The 24,220-nt window shown below is 42.5% G+C and overlaps 1 protein-coding gene across 1 annotated transcript in view; it reads left to right on the forward strand.

The window, feature by feature from the left end:
* The first annotated feature begins 10,026 nt into the window (after positions 1–10,026).
* The window catches only part of TPD52L1 (TPD52 like 1), a 99,618-nt gene continuing 85,424 nt past the window's right edge, over positions 10,027–24,220 (forward strand). Inside the window, exon 1 of the mRNA XM_042937401.1 lies at positions 10,027–10,205. Within this exon, the coding sequence (XP_042793335.1) occupies positions 10,187–10,205 (19 nt within the window). The 5' untranslated portion in view covers positions 10,027–10,186. The remainder of the gene's footprint in view (positions 10,206–24,220) is intronic.

A 24,220-nucleotide genomic window follows, 5' to 3' on the forward strand; every position in this document is an offset into this window, starting at 1 on the left:
ATGTTTATTTATATTTGACAGAGACAGAGTGCAAGTGGGGGAGGGGCAGAGAAAGAGGGAGACACAGACTCTGAAACAGGCTCCAGGCTCGAAGCTGTCAGCACAGAGCCCAACATGGGACTCGAATTCCAGATGGCGAGGTCATGACCAAAGCCGAAGTCAGACGCTTAACCAACTGAGCCACCCAGGTGCCCCAACTCTGTCTATTTTTATTGGGTTAATATCAATTTGTCTGGATTTGTAGGTAGCTAAGTCATTCATCCTTGACGTTTAAAATTCTAATGTTAAATGGTGATTTTCTTCTCTTCCCAGACAACGTAAGAAACTTAGAACATTTAAACTCCTGATATACATGCAGTTGTGCAGTGTTTTAAAATTTCATATGGGGCATCTGGGTGGCTCAGTTGGTTAAGCATCCTACTCTTGATTTTGGCTCAGGTCATGATCTCACAGTTTGTGAGTTTGAGCCCCGCATTGGGCTCTACGTTGACAGTGTGGAGCCTGCTTGGGATTCTCTTTCTGCCCCTACCCCACTTGCTCTCTTTTTCAAAATAAGTAAAAAAAATTTTTTTAATTAAAAAAATTTCATATATATGTTAAACCCTGCAGAACATTGTTTTTATTATATTATACAGTCAATATTTATTGTGCTTTACCACTCTTACTCATCATTTGCTTTTCATTCCATTCTACATTTCTGACCTGCCGTCTTGATTCATTTTCTTTTTTCCTGAATCACATCCTTTCCTATTTCCTGAAAATTTGACAGTCAGCACTCACAAGCCAGTACAAGCTAGCTCCAGTACTCCACTGGTTTCATTATTATATTTTCTGAAGTTCCATGATCTATGGATCCCTGGGATCAATATTGATTGATAAAGTATTATACACACACTTACTACATCATTGAATTTTATTTGTCTTCCTTTTGCTTAGAACTTTTGCACTGATAGTAACAATTTTGCATGATTTTCTTTCCTAAGAGTATGCGGTTGGGTTTTCATATCAAGGTTATAGCTATACAGGTCTTTTAGGGTCTAGAGATTTCATCCCTTTTCCTATTGTCTTTATTACTAATTTCCAATTTGCTAATTTTGGTTATTTTTGATGGATAGAAGTTTTAATTTTTGAAGCCAAATATATTCATCTTTTTCCTTACAATTAATTTCTTTCACATCTAAATTTTTAAAATTGCAAAAGCTAATGGAATAGTCATTTAAATTTGTTTCTAGTTTTTCTTGGCTTAAAAATATTTGGTATAAAAAGTTTGGTATTTTAATTTCCATGGAATTAATTTTGATGTATGAGGTGAAAAAAAAATGTATAATTTGAAATTTTCAAGTTCCTAATCAGAACCTTTAAAAAAAGTGATAAAAATTCTTGGATTTTTTTTTTTTTAATTTTAAGGATGAACTTTTAAAAATGCACTAAAAACTGGGGCTGCTGGATGGCTCAGTCATTTGAGCTTCTGACCTTTTTCTTTTTAATTTTTTTTATGTTTATTTTTGAGAGACGGAAAGACAGAGTGTGAGTCGGGGAGGGTCAGAGAGAGAGGAAGACACAGAATCCGAAGCAGGCTCCAGGCTCTGAGCTGTCAGCACAGAGCCTGAAGTGGGGCTTGAACTCCTAAAGCATGAGATCATGACCTGAGCCAAAGTCGGACACTTAACCAACTGAGTCACCCATGTGCCCCTGAGCTTCTGCCTCTTGATTTAGACTCAGGTCATGATCCCAGGGTAGTGGGATCAAGCCTTTATGTGGGGCTCAGCAGCGTTGAGCCCTGAGCCTGCTTGAGATTCTCTCTCTCCCTCTGCTCTCTCCCTAGCTTGTGTACTCTCACGCTCTCAAGAAAAAAAAAAAAAAAAGAAATACTAAAAGCTATTTTACAAACTTTCACAATAAAAATAATTATTTTTATACTTAAATATTCTTTAAGGTTTGAAATATACTGATTATAACTTTTTATAGATGAGCAATAAAATAAAATTTACAGGGTTTTAAACATAGAATATGTATTTGACTGGAATTAGTAAATGTAAAATGTAGATAATTCCTGGGTTAGTTATGACAATACTACATAGGATGTGTTTGACTTACTAATTTTTCCCATATGATTTACTTCATCAACTTATTCCAGGACAGTTCTCTAGAGAAATAGATTTCCCCTGACTTGTGTGGAGGACTGACTACCAAAAAACAAGAACTTCTAAGAAAGATCTCATGAAAATCTTTTTCTCTGCACAATTCTATAAGTGCATTTTCCCTGCTAGCTTTCATTTAAAAGTTTAAATATTAGGTGGGATGTCTGGGTGGCTCAGTCGGTTAAGTGTCACACTTTGGCTCAGGCCATGATCTCATGGTTCGTGGGTTTGAGCCCCACAGGGTGTTGTGCACTGACAACTGGAAACCCTGAGACTGCTTTGGATCCCTCTTTCTCTGCCCCTCCCCCATTTGTGCTCTCTTTCTCTCAAAAATAAATAAACATTAAAAAAAAAGAAAGCTTAAATACTAGAATACTAAATATTAAAACATTAGAATATTTGAATAATTGAAGTTTATAGTAATTTTAAGAATTTTTCAGGGGTGCTTGGGTGGCTCAGTCAGTTAAGCGTCTGACTTCAGCTCAGGTCATGATCTCATGGTTCATGAGTTCGAGCCCCGCATCAAGTTCTGTGTTGACAGCTCAGAGCCTGGAGCCTGTTTCAGATTCTGTGTCTCCCTCTTCCTCTGCTCCCCCCCACCCCCACTCACGCTCTGTCTGTGTTTCTCTCTCTCAAAAATAAACACCAAAAAAAAAAATAATTTTTCAATTTCAAAATGATCCTTTTTTTGAGAGAGAGAGAAAGAGCTAAAAAGCATGAGTGGGGGAGAGGCAAAAAGAGAGGGGGACAGAGGATCTGAATTGGGCTCTGCAGTGACTGTAGCAAGCCCCATGCAGGGCTTGAACTCACCAACCGTGTATCATGACCTGAGCTGAACCGAAGTCGCTCAACCGACAGAGCCACACAGGTGCTCCCAAAATAATCCTTTTTTAATAGTTATTAATGATGGGTTTATTTTTCTTCCACAAGTTTGTGGGAATGTTGAGTAATATACCTTTTTTCACATTCAAAATTAAATTTTTTCTTTAATTTTTATAGGTTGCAAAACCAAATGTTAATTTTGTTGATTTATTCACATCCGTAGCAAAGCTTTCTGATTGGGTCTTAACTGAAATAAGCATACTTACCAGGCCAGGTCCTTAAATTTGACATAAGCTGGTGTAACGCAGCTTACGTCAGTAGGCTTTTATTGCCTTACAACACAGTTTTTGTGATCAATTCAGATTGTCTATCATATTTATTTAAGACCCAGTTAAGATTACCTCAGAATGTGAAAGTCACTTTGAAATTTTGGAAAATAGCTGTTATGGCCACCAGTCTTTTGCTTTTTGTAGCATTGCTTGTGATCTATCCCAAGACCATGGACAATAGACATGTGTGCTATCAAATATCACCTAGACTCTGCTCCTGCTCCTTTCACTATCCCTAAGGACCTTACCGATGACCTTTGTGATGTTTTACGTAACCTTTTTCTAATTTTTCGATGTCACCTGTAAACAATGAAGCCAAAAGTGTCTAAAACAGAATTGGGTAACACCTGGCTTTCTGTTTCTGTTTTATGAGAATGGTGTGGTAATATCCATTTATCTAGAGGTCAAACTGACAAGGGCAGCCATTGGAAACACAGACGCTAATCACAAGAGCTCTCTATTCAGCAAGAAGCTGTAAAGAAATTGAACCATTGACTAAATGGTCAAAATTCCTCCAAAGAATGAGAAAACCGAGTAGTGAGGGAATTGACTTCGTGGTAGAGGACTTTGTCCTTTCTTTCTCTCCCTTTGTGCCTCTCTCTTGGAGTTCTCTTGTTTCCATCACCCCTGCCATGACCTGTACTCGTCTAGCCCTACTGACAACACATTCCTTTTTTTTCTTTCCTTAGTGCTACTGAAAAAGTTGAGCATTTTTGAGAGGAAACATAATAAACACTAAACAGAAAAAAAATACCAAAAGATAAACAAAAGAAACGCAAGCAGCCTGAAAAAGCCAATCTTGCAAACTATAGGTTCTGGAATCTAAGGAAACCAAATGCTAACCATGAAATGACTGGTGCAGGCCTAGGCTTTTTCCCACCATCTCTGATTCCTTGTGTCTGATTGTCTCATTCCAACCTGAAGGCCCATATAAGCAATGTCTTCCCAATCCTCTCTGTTTTCTCTCAGGAAAAGAGTTTGGGCTAAGAACACTGTCACTCTAAGGTCGAGCGTTTCCTTGGGCAGAACCGGTATGGATTGGTTTCACCTCAAAAACAGAAAAAACTTCCAGTACTTTCCTTATGCAGAGTTACAGAGCAAGAGCCACATCATTCATTCTGCCTTTTCTTCCTCTTGCCCTTTCTCTTTAGGAATAAGGTAAGACCCCTCTTAGTCTTTCCTTGGACACTGCATCTGTTTACACAGCATATTAAGAATGACTGATGGATGACATCAAAGGACAATGGAAAAAGACAAGACATTTCTATGTAAAGACATTTTTATGTAGAAATGATGGGCAAAAATCTCATCCCTGGTGAAACTCAGAGGGCATACTGATACTGTGGGCCTCTCTCTATTACACAGGGTGATAATTTTTATTCATAATGACTGCATCTCCAAGAGATAGTTAAAACCATGGTTCTCATCTGGAGGTGACTTTGCCCTCCGGAGAAACTTGGCATTGTCTGGAGACGGTTTTGATGGTCACCACTGACAAGTTGCCACTGACATCCAGTGTGGAAAGGGCAAGGGTTCTCCTGTACATCCTACGACACAACAAGGCATTACCAAGTAAAACATGTCAACAGGGCCGAAGTTGAGAAGCCCCGCATTAAGACCTTAAAAAACTAATACATTTTTAATGTATTTTAGAGATTGCTGTTTTAAAATGATTATATATTTCAAGGTTTTAAAGCCTAAAGGAGTAACCTTTAGTATTCATATGTGTAGGAAGTGGAGGGTACAACTAAATAATATGTCCCTTTATAGTAAAACAGAAGTAGCTTTATCTTCTAAGTCCTCTGAACATCCATGAATATTTTATGGATCCTGGGACTATGTCTAGAAATTTTGAAGGAACTTAGGAAAAGCAAAATGTGTCCAATAGGTTTTTTGTGAAGACTTTTATATAGTATAACCAATTTATTGAGGGGTATCAGGTTTTTGAGGGATAAACATGAAATATTTGTACTTTTTTTTAATGTTTATTTTTGAGAGAGAGAGAGAGAGAGAGAGAGAGACAGACAGACAGACTTGGGGAGGAGCAGAGAGAGAAGGAGACAGAGAATCTCAAGCAGGCTCCACTCTGTCATTGTAAAGCCTGATTCACATCTCAAACCCATGAACCACCCATGAACTGTGAGATCATGACCTGAGCTGAAGTTAGACGTTCAACCTACTGAGTCACCCAGGCTCCCCATGAAATTTTGTACTTTTCTTTTTTTTTAATTAAAAAAAATTTATTTAGCATTTATTCATTTTTGAGAGACAGTGTGAGCCGGGTAAGGGCAGAAAGAGGGAGACACAGAATCCGAAGCAGTCTCAGGCTCTGAGCTGTCAGCACAGAGCCCAACATGAGGCTTGAACTCATAGACCATGAGATCATGACCTGAGTCAAAATCGGATGCTTAACCGACTGAGCCACCCAGCTGCCCCTGTACTTCTCTAATTACTTTTCCCTCAACTAGATTAGAAATGACCCCTTTACAAGCAGTGGTTCTGATTCATTAAGCTCAGTTAGTTGTGGTTGGTTGAACAGTCTTTTTTTTTTTTTTTTTTTTTTTTTAATTTTTTTTCAACGTTTTTTATTTATTTTTGGGACAGAGAGAGACAGAGCATGAACGGGGGAGGGGCAGAGAGAGAGGGAGACACAGAATCGGAAACAGGCTCCAGGCTCCGAGCCATCAGCCCAGAGCCTGACGCGGGGCTCGAACTCACGGACCGTGAGATCGTGACCTGGCTGAAGTCGGACGCTTAACCGACTGCGCCACCCAGGCGCCCCATGAACAGTCTTAAGTTGGTATATTATTTAGCCTTCTTCTCAGTCTCAAAGTAAACCTCTTCCCCCTTCTCTTAGCACTGCTTGGAAAACCTCTCTCTCCTTCTCTCTCCTCTCTCTCTCTCTTTCTCTCTCCCTCTCTCTCTCTCTTTGTGTGTGTGTGAGAGAGAGACAGAGACAGAGACAGAGAGAGTTGCAGAGAAAAAGCTAGTCTGATTTATTTGCCCTCCTCTCCTTCAGGTACTAGCTCCTCATTGTGGAGTGTGGGGTGGGGATTGAGAAGGACAAGATAAAACCAAATGACTCCATACTTAACTGGATGAGGCTAACAGACATTCAGACTCCCCTAGGCCCTGGTGGCCCCTAGCTGATGGCCTCAGGCTGCACTCCTCTGATTTCACTTCTTGGCTTTCTACTTCAGTGGTCCTGGCAAGACCACAGCCCACTAATCTCCAATGGCTTCCACGGCCAACTCTCTGTCTAGTGGACTTGTATAAGAGCCACATTCCAGTCCTCCTGCAGACTGGGGAGTTTGTGCAGATGGGGAGAAGGCAGTCCTGGTCCCCTCTGTGAGCAATACCTCGCCAAACTCTCTCCATTGCCTCTCCTCTGCTTGGCAGCATGATGTGGGTGATGTTAGCAATCCTCTGGTAGGGAGAGCTCATACCTAGGCCCCGACTCTTCCTTAGAGCAGTCCTCCTAATTTCCTAAGGGACTTTGCTGCACCACTTCCTTCCTTTGTGAAGTCTCTCTATCTCCAGCCTCCTGGAAATGATGGCTCACTAGCTGGTTCTCTCTCCCCTAAGGTCCGCACCCCACATAGGACTCAAGGGAACTCCTAGATGATTTAAGGGTGGGAAATTCAAAGTCACACCCACTCGGTCCCTAACATTTCTCAAAACTATCTGGGCATCGAGTTCCCCATGGGACTGTCAAGGGCAGACTTGTATGCTGATGAGGGTAGGGAAGGGAAAGGTAAGACAGACCCATACAGACATACCCATATCCATCAAACTTCTGTTCCCTCCCCAATCCCCCTGGAATCAGGGAAAGAAAAAAAAAAAGTCCTTGCTCTGTCCGCTCACATTTCTTTTACCATTTTCTGTTGAACTGGGTGGCAATTTTTTTTAATTTAAAAACTAAGAATTTAGTACCTTTCATCTTTGCTGTGGACATTTTCTAAAACACTCATTCTTAATCTTGGAAGTATATTGATATTATCGAGAAAGTTTTGAAAAAAAATAAGTACCATCAGAATATCTGGGGAGCAAGCAAGTCCCAGGTATCAGAAATGTTTAGGAGCCCCTTGTGTGGCGCTGATGCATAAGAAGGCTGGGAGCCATGCTCTAGAAACACAGGTGGCCACTAGGGTAGGAGGGAAAGAAGATATCAATTAAACCTCATATAGCATCCTGCCACAAAATGCAGAAGCCCAGGCACAGAGAGGCTAAGAAACTTGTAATAGCCAGTAATTTTCAGTGTAAAGATGGAGAGGAGCCCCAAAGCCCATGTTCTTCAATGTATTAGTAAGGTTCAGGAACAAGAGTGACATACTTTATCTGTCTTTTGTTACTCCTTCTTCTTCCACTGCCCAAGGGCACGCTCAGTACCTTACATAACAAGTGATCTGGAACTGGTTTAGACAAGGACTGTTGAATACAGCTTCCCTTTGGACATTTAAGATTTCCACTGCCTCAGCAGAAAGATCAATTCTGGAGGAACAAACTAGGATTCCATCCATTTAATCAAACACCCACCCATTGTATTCCATGTGGAATAGCCAGGAGAGATGAAGAATAAGAGGGTCTAGGTGGCTGTTTTACTAAGCTTTAAGGAAATTAAGGAAATTCACCATCATAAGTGACCAGGAAAAAGAAAGAAAAATGAAAGTTTCCCTTGGCTAAAACATTATTTAGGGTCTAACACAGCATACCCCATTAATTCTTTCATCCTTCAAGACTCAGCTGAGGCCAATATCCTCACAGAAACCTTCCTTTATCACCTCAGGGGACTGTTAGGAGAGCTTCCTCTTTGCTTTCATGCTCAACACTTATCACACTACCTCTGGCACAGCACTTACCACACTACATTGCTTTAAAAAGTACCTGTTTATCTTTCCTTCTCACCAGACCATGAACTCCCTGGGTAAGAAGGATCATGTCCTTTACTTGTATCCTTAGCCTCTATCTAGCACAGTCCCTGACACAGAGAATATGTTCAACAAATATTTCTGAATGAATATCAATATTTTATTATTATAAACAATGAAAAAAAGACATTATGGGGGGAGTAGCTTAAAATTTTATAAATCAGAAAAATGAGTCACAACTTAGCTGAAGGTTAGATGACTCAAGCTGGAAAGTCATTAACTATTTTTAGTTCCTTTCAACAGCTAGAAGTCAACCCTAACCTGGTGTTTAATTTCCAGGGTAAAGAGGACCAGAACAACTGAATAGACTCTAAAAGTGATTTAATCAGGGATGCTGAGTAAATTCATTTAATCATTACTTTGTGCATCCATGGTAGCAATCACCAAAAGCTATGTAAAAGCCCTGTGCTTGGTGTTCTGTAGAGTAATTTTTATGTTGATGATTATGATCCAGGGACATTTTAACATAACAAAAAACACTAATTAGGCTTATACATGTGTCATGAAATCATGAGTGTACCTTTTTTCAAGCAAAAATGTAAGACCTCATTAATGTTTGTTAGTTTATACTTTGACAGTAACTTGAGTGTGGATAAAACGGAGCCTACTGGTTAGCTGCTTATTCAATAAATCTTTTTTGAGCTATGAATTTGTACAAGGCTTTTTGGTGGGAAATGGGGGGGGGGCGGATGTTGATATAGGACACATACTTGACTCTGACAGACTTTAACATCTATTTTAAGGAAAAAAAAAACTGAAAAAAAAAATAATGGCAAACCATTCAAGACCAGATGTAAATAAACACTCTTTCATTTTACAGTCGGAGATTGTGTGGATGTAAAGTGAAAGAGATTTGTAAGGGCTAAAGACCTGAAAAGGTGAACCATGAGCTGCTATTTCTTCCCTGCTGTGCTTTCTAGTCACATTGCCAGGCCAAGCTTGGAACAAAACTGTCAGTTTCTAGTCTTTTCTCTGAAAATGTGACTGCTTCATCAACCTACAGGAATGGTCTATAGGTTTCAAATTACAGAATATGTACACAGTCGATGCATATTATTTGCAGACTCTATATCTGTGAGTTTGCCTTGTTATTAAAATTTGTGACACGAAAATCAATGCAAGGCTTTCATGGTCATTCCAGACATGGGCAGAGCCCCCAAAAACTTGGGCCCAGCAAGCGTGCATACCTTTCCAGTTGAGGTCAAACAAGGCTAAGCTCTACCTTGTTTCAGCTCTCAGACTGTGAACAAGTGCCCTTTCACAGACTACAAATACACCATTTTTGTGCTTTCGGTGTGTGTGGGGAGGTGATTTCGCTATTTAAAATGGCCCCCATGAGGTGTTGTTTAGTTAAATAAGCTTAATAAATTTCACTCAGATATCAGTTATAGTGATGATGGCCCTGAGCTCAAAATTAATGAGTCAACAATACATAAATAAGGTATCTTTAACAGAAACACACATAAAACAAGGTTATATATTGATCGGTTGCCAAAAATGTTGAGTGCAGAGCGTCACAGGATCCAAACTCCCTATTTCCACCAGGAGCTATGGTTCAGTATTGTAAATCCACCCTCCCTCCCCTCTCCCTGGGGATTGGCCCTGGGACAAGGGGCTCCAGGACCCACTCCCGCTGGGTCAGGCATTTATTTGTAGGGCCCGAGCACGCGCCCTGAGCCAGGAGTGGGCGCCGTCGGCGCGATGCGCAGAGCGGCCGGCAGGTGGCGCCCAGCGGTGGGCTCCTTCTCCTCGTGGTCCCGGCCAGGTGGACCGGACGCGGCGGAGCTAACCAGAGCGGCAGTGCGGGCGGCCCCCGGGCCCCCACCCCTTCCACGCAGCGCTCGCTACGGGAGCGCAAGGGGAAGGCGCGGGCGGCGGGGCCAGCTGCGTCCCGGGCTCGGTCACCGCTGTCTGCGTGTCTGGAAGCACCGGGAGCGTCGCGGTGCGCAGTCCGAGGTCGGCCACCATGGAGGCGCAGGCACAAGGTGAGTGGTCGCCCATCGCCCTGAGGGTCGGGTCCTGGCGCGCAGAAAGGCGCTTTCACGGTACCAGGTAACTTTGCTCTCGGACAGATCGGTTGGGTGCCATCTGCACAGGTCCGCGACTCCGCTCCTACCCGCGCCTGCGGGATCATTCCTGCTCCCCAAACTCTGGATTTACTGTGAGGCTGGGGCCAGTGAAAGAGATGCTAAATGGAGAGGTCCCTCCGCTGAAAATGCGCCCACAGAGTGATCGATTTATTTTTCCTAGCCAGTCGTCCCCCACTCCCCCAATTCTCGCGGGTGCCCGAAGGACCTGTTGTGCTGGGTCCGGAATCCGAGAGGCGTTCCCGTAGCCCTCGGGGGAGCAGGGAGGGAGCGCGCCTCCTCTCGCTTGGAGCGGTGGGCTTGCGTCCTGCCCCAACTTCGGGCTGAGGGGCGCGCGCCGGGGTGGTGGCTCCTCTGAGACCCGGGTCTCCCGGCTGCGCCAGGAGCTTGCCGCGCGGGGACTTGCCTTGTGAGGCAGGAGAGCGTTACCCCGCCCGCTGATCTCGATCCGATAGATCCGCGTGTCCGAGTTGCCCGGGTCGGGGAGCGACCTCTGCCTCCCTGGGCGCGCGGGGTGCCTGGCCGCGGTCTGGCGGTCGCTCTCCCTGCCACCGGGGTCACCCGCTGAGAGGAGCCGGGGGCTGCGTCACCTAGGGCAGCCTGGTGCCTTGGGGTCACACTCGGACCAGGGATAGAGAGCCCGTTTGGAACTGCGCGGGAATGGGAGTTCCTGGAGAAAAGAGCAAAGGAGCAGAGGTGGGCGGACTTGGAGCTCGAGGCGGGCAGGATGGACACTGACTGTGGAGTCTAATTGGGAACGACGCCAAGAAGGGATGGGATGCAGAGTTTAGGTCTCTTCAAGAGCTTTGAAAACAATCATTGCTACCTTTCTTCCACACTGCAGGAAAGTCTGTGCTGCTCATTAAAAAAAGGGGTGGGGGTAGGGAGAAGGAGAGGTTCAGGACCCTATGCGCTTGCCCTAGTATGGGCAGAAGCGTTCTGGAAGAGAGCCACTTGGTGGGTGCAGGGGCCTGGAGCCACCCAACAGATTTGCTGCCAGCATTACAATTGTCTGAACAGTACGAACCATCCTGGTTTGTTCCATCGGCCAAGAGCCTGCCCATAAAGCTGCTGCTTCCAGTATTTTTCCCCCCATTATCTAAATTGGACAGGAGAATTCAACCAAGGGTGGGAGTTGTTTGTCAAATTCAAAAGCTGCGGTTGGGTTGGAGGCCTTGCTCCTGAAGTGAAGCAGGTGGGAACAACACTGGAGATTTCCAGTGGGCCTTGCACATTAGAGTTATTAGCAGTCTTAAATTCTGGCCGAGTCCAACTCTGTCAAATTGGAATCTTTGGGGCCTGGGTATGGGTGTATTTGAAAGCTTCCCATGTAATTCTGTTATTCACTGAGATTTGGAGAAAAACTACAGCAGGTAGGAAACATTCATCTGAATTCTGAAAGCTAGCTAATCTACAGGTTGGAAGCCCTGGTGTCATTGGTTTGCTTTACCTGTGAGATTTGCTGAAATATTCCAGTGCTTTCCTTTGCCAAGTACTGTGCTTGGGGAGCAAACACACACTTGATTTTTGCTTCATGAAATTAATAGTAGAGGAAGTGACCGACACTGTTTTGATAATTATTTGATAAATGAAATATAAAATTGCTGCCATGTTGATGATATAAAAGAGGGCCACAGAGCGCCAACCGAGAGCCTGAAAGTCTTTAGGCCTAGTAGGTGATCATCAAAATAGGGGAGATCTTTTATTGTGTCCCTGTTTCTTTTCTTTGTGCTTTACAGTTGCTGACTCACTTCCTTGCCACAGTCCCATGAGGTAGTTCTCATTCCCGTTCTCCAGAGAGGAGACCAACAGGGCCTGTAGATTCCTCGTAGCATCAAGCAGGCTGCGAGCAGCAGTGTGTGCAGTGAGTGCCCCATTCCCACTCCAAGCCTGCTGCTTGTAGAGGAAAAATAAAACTGAAGTCCCCATTTGTCTCTCTCCCCTACCCTCTTTGCCACTCTTTCCTTCCCCTCAGGGGTGGGTAGGAAGCCCAAGTTAAAGGGCAGGGGAAGTTGCCCTGGGGAGATTTGGAAGTAGGGTGACTGTCAGCTAGGAGAAGAAAAGTGAACAGATTTAAGAAATGCTCAGGAAGAAAAAAAAAAAAAAAGCAAGTGACTTGGAATGGATATGTAGGATGGTGGCATCCAGGATGACTCTAACTTCATACTTGTACAACCAGATGGATGACATTTGCCTCTTAAGTCCTCATTTCCCTAGTCCTTCCCGTTCAGGTCATTTAAGCAGCCCACGTATTAAGTTCTTTAAGGATACTTTTCACAAAATGTTTACAGTTTATGTTAATGGGAAAATCTTCTTTCCACTTGACACACGTTTCTAGCCAAATGAATTGCCTCTCAGATTTTAAGAGACTCCTATGGCTTCCTAAGTGCAAGTTTCTCATCAGCACAGTTTGTTTTAGAATTATCTAGAGTGGGGATGGCTTATCTTTTTGCCTCTTGATCTAGAAAGGAGCAAAACTCAGTGAGAGTAAGTAGACCCTGCCGGTGAGATCTTCCCTTGTGCTTTCCAGGAGACCACCAGGTGCTATCAGCATTTGTACACACAACTTAATAAATGCAGCGGCATGTTCTGGAAACTTTTACATAGGTGAAATTCTGCAGATATGTTCTTTGACTTTGTGAAACAATAGATTACTTCCAGGAAAACAAGAAGCCATTGTGAGAAATTGACAGAACCTGAAACATAGAGGTGGGATTATGCACAGAGTGATTCAGTGAGAAGAAACTGGAGAGCAGTGCGAAATGATAAGCCCCAAGGAGGCCAACACCCCAGTTACTTTCCTGGTACTAGAGAATTTTGCATTAAGAAAATTGACATATTAGAGACAGGCTTTGGTTAGGAATGTAGCGTTTTTGTGAAACATATGGCAGTCCTTTGAAATAAAAATTCCTGATCTTTTTAAACTACAGTTCAATATTTCATTAATCTAAGAAGTAACTTTGTTTTTGTCTTTCCTAGTGTCTGTAAGGTTAAAAAGAAAATTTTCTTTCCACTTAACATTTGTATATATTTAGGTAGATGACTGTATTCGTTTCTGATGACTGCTGTAGCAAATCTCCCCGTTCTGAAGGCTGAAAGTCCAAAATCACTCTCACTGGACCACAGTTAAAATGTCAGCAGGGCTTTACTCCCCTGGAGCCTCTAAAAATTGATTACTTGCCTCTTCCAGCTTCTGGTGGCTGCTGGCATTCTTTGGCCACATCACTGCAATCTGCCTTGGGGGGTCACATCGCCTTCTCTCCTGTTGTCGGATCTCCCTCTGTCTTTTATAGGAATGCTTGTGATTTCATTTAGAGCTCACCTGCATAGTCCAGGATACTGTCCACACCCCAGGATCCTTAGGTAGCCACATCTGCAAAGACTCCTTTCCCATGTAAAGTAACATTTACAGGTGCCCAGGATCAGGACCTGACACTTTGGGGGGTCATTATTCAGCCTACTACAGTAACTATTTTTTATATTCAGACAGTCTACTCAGTAGGATTCTCAGAAATCTGTGAATGACATAAAGTTATAAACGTCAGACTAATTTTACCTGTTTTCTAATTCCATTAAAGCGAAAATGTCATATATAACTTACATTATCATTATACTTGGCTCACAGGACATTTATTTATACTCCTCTTGCAGTTTATACATGTATAAAAAACACAGCAAGATTATGTAAATTAGCAAGAGATGAAAGAAAATAAATAAGGATAAGAACAGAAAATGAAGCAAGGAATGAAGCTGTAAAAAAAGGAATACAATTATATCCTCTTTCTTAATACTGCATGGAAAACAAAGTCTTGCTTTGTAAACAAAGTATGTTATTTTGTTAGAAAAGAATAAAATAATCCCTCATCTCCATGCCAAATAGCAACAGGTTAAGTCTTTTATATTGTAGGGATCAGATTACTCAAGGAAAAAAATTGTTTTATATATTTCAGAAAATATAAACCTCTAACATGGGAGGTAGGTGTTATATATTTTGATTTATGATTTTTAAAAATATTGAGTGTTCTTACTGCCTTCAAAGCTACCTCCTATAGTTTTATTTTCCCTCTAAATAAAAGTTTTAATTTTTTTTTAACATGTATTCATTGTTGAGAGACAGAGTGCGAGCACGGGAGGGTCAGAGAGAGAGGGAGACACAGAAGCTGAAGCAGACTCCAGGCTCTGAGTTGTCAGCACAGAGCCTGACACTGGGCTAGAACCCACGAACTATGAGATCATGACCTGAGCTGAAGTCAGACGTTCAACCAATTGAGCTACCCAGGAGCCCCTAAAAGTTTTAAAATAGGTAGTGTTGTATTCATTATTAAAGTCAGTCATTTGCAGCAAATCTTATACTTATTTTAATTAAAATTCTTATAAAATTTAATCATACAAATGATAGATATTATGGTATTAGATATTGTTTTGAATTGTCTGCCCTACTATACCTCGTTTTCTTAATTTTTTGGGTAGGCAGAATCTGAGAAGTTGCTTCAAAAAGCTCAAAAGCAAGAGCGTCCATTTCTGTGGCCTGTGACAAGATCTGGTACTTAGTGAGATACAGTAAATAATAAATAAGTGCTTTGGAAAATATTGATTTATTAAATAAATATTTCAACAAGTATTTATAGATTGCTTTAGTAATAGCAAATACTCGACCAGCACTTACTACTGAGAGGCAACAGGGAATAGTGGTTAAGATTCCTTGATTTAAGAATCAAAGTGCCTGAATTTTAATTCTGTCATTGTCACTTACCATTAATATGACCCTGAACAAATTATTTGGTCTCTTTGGGCCTTGATGTTCCCATACATAAAGTGAGAATAATAATAGTACCTATATTGTAGAATTGTATTGACGATTTAAGGAGTTAATACTTGCAAAATACTTAAAACAGTTCCTGGCACATGATAAATACTATATAAATGTTTGCTGTTGCTTTTAGTAGCATATGCTAAGTACTTTGCATGCGTTATCTTCTTGAATTCTTAACAATAACACTATGAGATAGACACCATTACTTTTAAGTCACCTTATAGACAGAAACTAAAGATCAGAAAAATTAGGTGTGGAAGGAGGAACTTAACTCCAGGTCTGTCTGACTCCGGATGAGCTTTGTACACACTGTCCCCACAGTATGTGCTGGTCAACATATGCCAGCGGAAGACAGAGATGAAATCGACATGAGACATCTTTCCAGGGAGGGTAGCAAAGGAGAGTCATCCCCTTGGGTAATGCACTGAGAACTGGTGAAATTACATATTTCCACCCCAATGGGATTTTTTGAATACTAGACTGCCCATTAGAACTAATTCACAGTGAGGATGACAATAACAATAATATTTTAGTGTTTTTTTTAATGTCAGTTGCCATGTTATACACTAAAAACATTATGCTATTGAATAAATAAAGCAAAGTCATGATGAAGGTGATGTTATTTTCGTTTTACAAATGAGGATACTGAATGACAGAATAGTTACTCAACTTTCTCTCCAACTCCCACAGCTTGGATATATTGGAACCTGGATTTGAAATCCGGAAGTTTGACTTTATGCATTGGGATTTTTAATTACGGTTCTGTACCGTCTCCTTAAATTGATATGCATACGCAATCAGTGTGCAGAGTTACATATAATAGACTTTGCTTTGTAGTCATTCAGTCAAGGCATTTTAGATGGGCAGGGATCTCACTGCCCATCCCACATCTGGGCAGGGTCTAGGTCTGAAAGAATATGATCAGAATTCCTGAGGTCTGTAAGAATAAGCTCCATAATATGACAAGCTGGGGTGGCGGGTGGGGGGGGGGGGTGGTGTGCTCAAGTATCAATAGCTTGCTGTTTTAGTTCTGTTTTCGAGATGAAGAATTCTGTCAGTTACAAGACATGTGATTCTTAGAACCAGTATAGAATTTTATTACTAGCTGCAAGGAAAAGCCAGTTCAAATGTGGAATGGTTCAAATATGTAATTACACTTGCTGTTCATTCGTATCAGTAATCTCAGGATGTTAGAATAAATAAAAGACATTAGAATCTGCATGCTCATTTCCAGAAAGTAAGACCTGTACTCTTTAGATGCTGGCTAAAAGGACTAATCTCAATGAGTGCCCAAAAAGGAAAGATTTTCATAGTCTCATGAATATTATAATTACTTGTTAACATGAATACCTTTTATTTATTTAGCTATCTCCCAAGCATATTAGCACAATACCTACTTTAAGAAAAGATGGATAGTGAGAGGATTTGTCCTTAAGCTCTGTAGCAATTTCTGTGTTAAAGTTTTGTGCTCTAAAACAGCAAAAAAAAAAAGAGGGCATCCATCCACCTCCACCATCGCCCTGGCTTGCTCTCCACGTATGCAGACATTTGCTACGACTGTAGGTCTGGATTATACTCAACACTTTGAAGCCACCTCTTAAATTTCCTGAGGCAGGACGCAGTAAAGAACATACAAGGGATGGTGGCAAACTGTGGATTTTCAAGCCTGTCATTTTACCTTTTGTTGGATGTTTAAGAAAGGCAGTGTAATTTATTTAAAATATATGTATTAAAATTAAGAATCATCCTTAATGCACCAGGGAAGGCAGCAGAACATTTTAAATGAATTTGAGTTGGCAAAAAGAAAGCTTTGGGGTCCTCAAGGAAAGGTAAATTTTAAATAGTTTCTCACAGCATGAGTCCTTTATAAGGGTTACATTTTGATACAGAGGAAGTGAAATTCCCAAAATACAGCCACAAATCTTCAAGAATACCCCTTCATCACCAACATATTGCTTCCTTCTCAAAAGACAAAAATCTGGCACTTTGCTGTTTGTGCTACAGCCAAATAATGTACCACGCACTGAAAATATATGTGTATGTTACACCTCATTTCCAAACTTCCCTATGGTTATTTGTACCTTACACATTGCATCTTCCCTGATGTGTCTGTAAGAGATAAAATCCTCCAACCCCCTTGCAAATTGCAAAATGCGTTTTTCTTATAATTAGACATTTCTTTCATCAATCACTAACAAGCACCTTGTGAAAGATCCTGGAAGTGGAATGGATTCATTCAAAAGAAAAAGACAGCTTGGGTGGTGGGAAGGGATCTCTTCAGATCTCTTGATTTCAGAGTTTCTAGCTGTCAGGTATTTGTTTTTTATCTGATTCCCCCCCCCTCCCCCCCCGCACACAAATGAGCTGAGAGTAGCAAATAATGAAGCTGAAAAGAAAATTGTCTATATTTGCCAACATTTTAACTTCCAAGATGGGTTCCCTTACTTAAGAGAGTTAGGGCAGGCCAGCAAGAAAGTGCAGTACTTGGCCCTGGTAGTTCACTCTTGATACCCCAGGGCCTGACTTGAACATTTCAAGGTATCCATGCTTCCTGCAAAAGATTGGAAGGCTCTTACACGTACTCATCGATTTCTCGTATTTTCCCCAGTCCAGGAAGCGCGTTTCTGGCAAGGAAAATATCTGTCTACTGTGGGCCTACTGTGTATCAGGCAGGGTGCCAGCCATTTCTGACATGCTCCATCAGCTTCCCATGGCCCACTCTCAACCACACTGTCCCTGAGAGAAAGAAACATATTCTGAGGATTCGGACTTGCATTTTTTCCACTGTGACGGTTTAGCAAATGTGTGGAAATAACACACATTCAGAAATTTCTCGAAATGTGATCTTGCTATTTTGAAAAATGTGAGTGCAGAAGACGTGAGGGGAGTTCCAGAAGGTAGGTGGTTACTTCCTGGCAGTACTATACACATACACTTTACAGACTCTCCTGCACCCTGGAGAGAGCTGAGCCCCTCTTGCCAGAAATTGCATTGATATCCACAAGAGAGGAAGGCCTTGTACTTACAAATAAACGATCTAATACATTTGAAAAGCAAGTATTGCATAGGAAAAAAAAGGGGGGGGGGAGATGGATTAGGTAACAGTAAACAGATGCAAAACAGACGTCTGGAAGAGATTCAAATATACATTTGAAAAGTATTGGAGGGGTGCCTCGGTGGCTCAGTGGGTTAAGCAGCTGACTTCAGCTCAGGTGATGATCTCATGGCTGGTGGGTTCCAGCCCTTTTTTGGGGTCTGTGCTGACAGCTCAGAGTCTAGAACCTGCTTCAGGTTCTGTGTTCTCTCTCTGCCCATCCCCTGCTTGCACTCTTTCTCTCTCTCTCTCTCTCTCTCTCTCTCTCTCTCAAAAATAAATAAACATTAAAAGAAAAAAAAAGTATCGGAGTATACTTTTAAAAGCATTGCCTGACTCTCCCCTACTTAGATTCTTTGAGTTATGGATGCAGGGTCGTTGAGCACAACTGTCAAGAAAGAATTCTTGAGTTTTATGAATTTTATGATGCAAAAGGTGCTTTTATTATAGCACAGAGACAGGACGTGGGCAGAAAGAGCTGCACTGTGATTATGAGGAGTGACTGATTATAGACTTTAAAGTTTGGTGGGGGCTAGAGATAACATAAATCTCTAAAGGGATTTCTACATATTAAGGAAGAGTTATAAGACCCTGGAGGTCTGGCTTTTGTCAAGATAAGGTTGTTTTTAGTCCCTAGCAAAACATCTACATTAAGGCTGCCATGAATTCCTTGACAAATGTCACCCTCTGCATGTCTCAGGTATTTATCAATGGGCTGCAAGTTGTAAGGAAATTTAACTTTGGCTACATTTCTCTTGTCTTTGTTCTCCTCATCAATTATGTTCTGGGGTCGCTGCCTTCCTTCATTAAGAGTTCTGAGCACATAGATCAGTGGTATCCAGCTCGACCATTTTATATCCTAATGGCTCAAATCTTACAATTGGGTACAGATATAACTTTTTTTTTTTTTTTTGAGAGAGAGAGAGAGAGAGGGCACAAGTGAGACAGAGGGCAGAGACAGGGAGGGAGTGAAAGGGAGAGAATCCCTTGAGGGACAGAGAGAGAGAGCTCACCTGATGGTGGAGCTCGAGCTCACCCGAAGTGGGACCTGAACTCCCGAACCATGAGATCATGACCTGAGCCCTGAGCTGAAGTCAGATGCTTAACAACTGAGCCACCCAGGCACCCACAGTTACAGATAAAACATTTGATGGCCTTTACTAGTGAAGGGTATTATAAACCAAATTCAACTGAGTAAATTTAAAGCTCTAATTGTCTATTTTCACCAATTCATGAATTGGGCAGTGATGGGGTTTGGGGGTGATGGTGGTTCGGAGCTAACAGCCAAGAAAGAATTCTTGAGGACGTCTTTGGTGCAAAAAGGTGATTTTATTAAAGCATGGGGACAGGACCGGTGGGCAGAAAGAGTTGCACTGGGGTTGTGAAGAGTGACTGGCTATATACCTTGGACATGGGGGAGGTAAAGTCAAAAGGGAAATTTCCAAAGAGATTTTCATATGCTAAAATTCTCACAGATTACTAGAGACCTAGCTATTGTCAAGCTAAGGTTGTTTTTCCCTCTAGCAAAGCATTAACATTAAGACACTGGAGAGTTTCTGGACCTTAGGCTATTGATAAAAGTGCCTTTTTTTAATAATTGTACTAAGATATTTGTAAACTGGTAGAGACTCTTGACAGTTTATCTGTTTTTTGTCCTTTCCTCTGTTCTGGAGCAGCCAGGAGTGTCTGAGGAATGTCACACACCCCCCACCTTTGGGGTGTGCTAGCTTGTGCTTTGCCCTCGGCTTGCCTTATGCTCCCTCATCAGGCAGCATCCCATATAGCAAGTAGAGAGAGGCTCTGAGGAGCTGTATAAAATGGAAGGCTTTTAGAGACAGAAGGGGATGGGAGGTAAAAAGGAAATTTCTGGGGAAAAAAAGTGAATTGTTCCAGCTGAAGTCACCTTCTCCATCTATGGGGGATGGAAGAAGTCCATCAGGAAGATTCCCTCACTAGTGCTGACCTGCAATTCCAGACTAACTGGTTGAGAGTTACATTGCAGGAAGAGGCTGAAACTATAGCTAGGTTAGGTATTAAATCTTGATTTGCTTATGTGAAGCTTAGCAAAAGGGACTTCATCTGGGCATGTTGTCTCTTTCTCTCTCTCTTTTTTAACAAAGGTAAAAACCCCATGTGTATTTAGCTTCATCTCACATTTCGTGAACTTAGAGTGAAATATGTTTGTTTGCAGTCACCAGGAAATTTACCACATATACAGGTACAAAGACTACCTCCCTGTGGACATTTGACCTCAGGAAAAGAAAGAACTTGGTACCAGTGTTTTGTTTGATTCATGAGGGGCTCAGTGCCCTCTCCTCTCCAATGATGTCCTGTGCCTGTGCCATAGGCAGAGTTGGCCTATGTCCTTCTCAGAATTTTTTTTAATGTTTGTTTATTTATTTTGAGAGAGAGAGAAAGAGAGAGAAAGAGAGAGGGAGGGAGGGAGAGAGAGAGGCAGAGAGAGAATCCCAAGCAGGCTACATACTGTAAGTGCAGAGCCCTATGCAGGGCTCAATCTCACCGTTCATGAGTTCATGACCCCAAATCAGGAATTGGGTGCTCAACCAACTGAACCACCCAGGAGCCCCTGTCCTTCTCGGATTTTTTTTCTTGTTCTACTTATCCCTTTTCCAAGGCTAAGCGAAAAGAAACATTTTAGATTAATGTAACAGGACCTGTTATATATGGTGGAGGCATAATGGGCCATCCCATACTAGCTTTGAATTTGGTTCCAGTTGATTTGAGGAAAGAGAAAAATAGCGCTCTCTCTTAAAAACAAAAATTAGTTATCAGTTCTCAGTCCACATCTTAGTTGACCTGCACTCCTTAGCATAGTTGCTCACTACTTCTCCTTGAAGCACTTTGTTCTCTTGATTTTCAGGGCATTGACCTCTTCCCCCCTCCCCTCCTTCTTCACAAGCCTTGTCTCAATCTGCTTTCTATCTGCACTCCCTTTCTTGGGGAGCTCCTCAGGACTCATGCTTTTAAATTCCATCCAGATACTAATTCCCAAATTTCAGATTCCCCTCAATTTGAGACTACCCATTTGATACATGTGCATGAATATGTAATAAGTATCTTGATTTAACATTGCTAACATTGAACTTCTGATCTCTTTCCTCTAAAATATTCCTAGTTCTCCCAGAGTTATCTATCCCCTTGTCAGTTAACAACAACCCTATTTCAAATGCTGAAGCCCAAACCCTGAGAGGTTTTTCTTTTGGGGGGCTTCCCTTAAATACCCCCATCTCCAGTCAGTCATGCCAGCTCCACTTCCAAAAGATACCTACAGTCGAACAACCTCCCATGCGTCTGTTGACAGTGCCTTGGTCCAGGCCACCATCAGCTCTTACCTGGTTTATGCAAGGGTTTCCTAGCTGGTTCCCCTGCTTTGGTGCTGGCCTATCTTCAGTCTGTTCCCAACATGGTAACCAGAGTGATCCTCTCAAAACATGTAGTACCATGCCACTTCTCCCTTCAAAACCCTGAAGCAACTCCTCATTTCACCCAGAATAAAGGGCAGAGTCCTTACATTGACTGGAAGGATGCTGTGGGATCTATGTTCCCCTTCTCCCCTGTTATGTCCCTGACTGAACGTCTCATTGCCCTCTTGTTATTTCCCTTTGCTTCATCTTCAGCACCTTTTAATTGACTAATCCCTCTGCCTCAAAAACTCTTTCTCAGGTACTTTCCTGGCTTGTGTCCTCATCCTCTTGCCAGCCAGTGTTACCCTGAAGCCTGGCAACCAGACCCCTATGGTCAAGAGACGATTCTCCATAGATCTCTCAAGTTTCTGCACAACTGGTCCTCTGAGCCAAGGCCTTCACAGCTAATTTTCTCTGCCCTATCTTTTCAGCGATGTTTTGCATAGCAGGCAGCCTTGGGAAGTAGAGACTGTCTCCCTCTGGGGCAGATTGATTTACTGTCCAGGATGATAAAGACCAAGTGTCCCTCTGGACCAGGTGTCGGCAGATTTGCTGGCAGCCACCATGTAAAATTGGGGCTTCCTAATCTCAGTGTTACTTTCCTGAAACACACCCCACTGTTTCAACAGGCAACACCTGACCCTCATCATATCCCCCTGTTGGAATTAGGGCTCAAGGGACTGATGCAATGATGTTACTATGGCTACTGCCATTGCTGTGAGTATTTGTCTTTTTTTTCTGTAATCCAGGCATCTTGTGTCTTCTGCCAACATCTGTGAAACTGGCAGGCTAATTTGCTTGCTTGCAAGTAGGGTAAAATCTGAACCTTTCCCAATTCTTGACCCTTCCTGAGCCATTGATTTTAGAGGGCCCCGTTTTAGCCTTCATCTGTCCGAGCCATGTTGAGAATGTCTACAGACCCACCTAGAAACTGTGCCTCCTCTTCTAGACCATGCTCTGGATACCAGAATTCTCTGCCCCCAAAGCCCTCACTGTGTCATCAGACTTGGACGTGCCTTGTATGGGCAGACCGTGCTGCCAGTATGTATGTCCCTCATCCTGAGGGATGGAGAACTGGCTGTTGTGGGAGGAAACAGGTGAGTAGCTTGGACATGCAGGCTAGGCTACAGGTTCTTGAAGTGTGATCCCTTGACCAGCACCAGCAGTTTTACCTGGGAATTTGTAAGAAATGCGAATTCCAACCCTAGACCTACTAAATTAGAAACTTGGTGGGTAGGGCATCTGTGTTTTCTCATACCCTTCAGATGATTCTGTTGCACACTACTTTTTAACTCACTGCTGTTGTTAACTCACTGGAAGAGGTTGTCCACATGCGTGTGCATAAAGCCCCTGTTGGTGCTTGTGATGGACAGACGCTCATGTGACCCTGGGGATTTCTGACTTCTGGTATTCACACCCTTGTATAATCCCTCCCCCTTGGTTTTGGACAGGATCTGTGACTTCCTCCTTTTTTTTTTTTAAGTTTATTTACTTAGAGAGAGAGCATGTGAGTATGGGCACGAGCTGGGGAGGGGCAGAGAGAGGGACAGAGAGAATCCCAAACAGGCTCCTGTGCAGTCAGCACAGAGTCCAATGCAGGGCTCGAACCCACGAACCATGAGGTCATGACCTGAGCCAAAATCAAAAGTTGGACGCTTAACCGGCTGAGCCACTCAGGCACCCCAACTTGCTCCTGCCCAATAGAATATGACAGCCATGATGGGATGTTACTCCCTTGATTATGTTCTCTTAGCCGACTGGAGGCAAGACTCTTCTTGCAGGTGGATGAAACAAGTAGCCATGTATTAAGCTGCTGTTCCTTGAACCATGTTTGCTCTGATTTCAATGTGGAAAGTTTCCAGTCAAGTTAGGTATTTTTATTTTCAAATGTAAATTCCTAAAATTTTACTCTGGATGCCGGTACTTCGCATTTAGTCAGTGACTAATATACTCATATAAGCTATTTCTCTAGGCTGAAGAGAAGACTGTGGTCATGTAGGGGAAGCCAGAAGGAGTACACTAGATGAAAGGAAATGAGAGTTCTGCCGCCTAATGGGGACTCTAGGCTGGTGGTAGGGAGCTTGGACGTAGTCACAAAGTTCAGTCACTAAGAAGTTCAGTCACTTCTTCGGTATGTGGACTTCACCTTATTCACATCTCAGTTAGCTAGCTCATCTACAAAGCAAGGGAAAGTGGTGGTTGCCCGGTGGGTTTTGTGACGACTGAGTGAGACAATGCATGTGAAGTGCTTATAACCACATTTGGGTACTGTTATGACAAGGTGAGATTCATTTATTAATTTCTCCTGAAATCTGCATCGAGCACCCTGCGTGCTGGCTGAGGTGGTAGGGAAACAGGTGAATGAGCCAAAGTCCTTCCTCTGTGAGCTTACCGCCGTGTTTTTGTATAGCAGTTAGGTGTCGGACTACTATTTTTCTTTTGTGTTTATTTTTTTATTTTTGAGAGAGAGAGAGAGAGGACGTATGCATGCGCACACATGTGTGAGCTGGGGAGGAATAAAAAGAGAGGGGGACAGGGGATCCCAAGCAGGCTCTATGCTGACAGCAGAGAGCCAGATGCC

Source organism: Panthera leo, chromosome B2 (assembly GCF_018350215.1).
Source record: "Panthera leo isolate Ple1 chromosome B2, P.leo_Ple1_pat1.1, whole genome shotgun sequence".
Taxonomy (NCBI): domain Eukaryota; kingdom Metazoa; phylum Chordata; class Mammalia; order Carnivora; family Felidae; genus Panthera; species Panthera leo.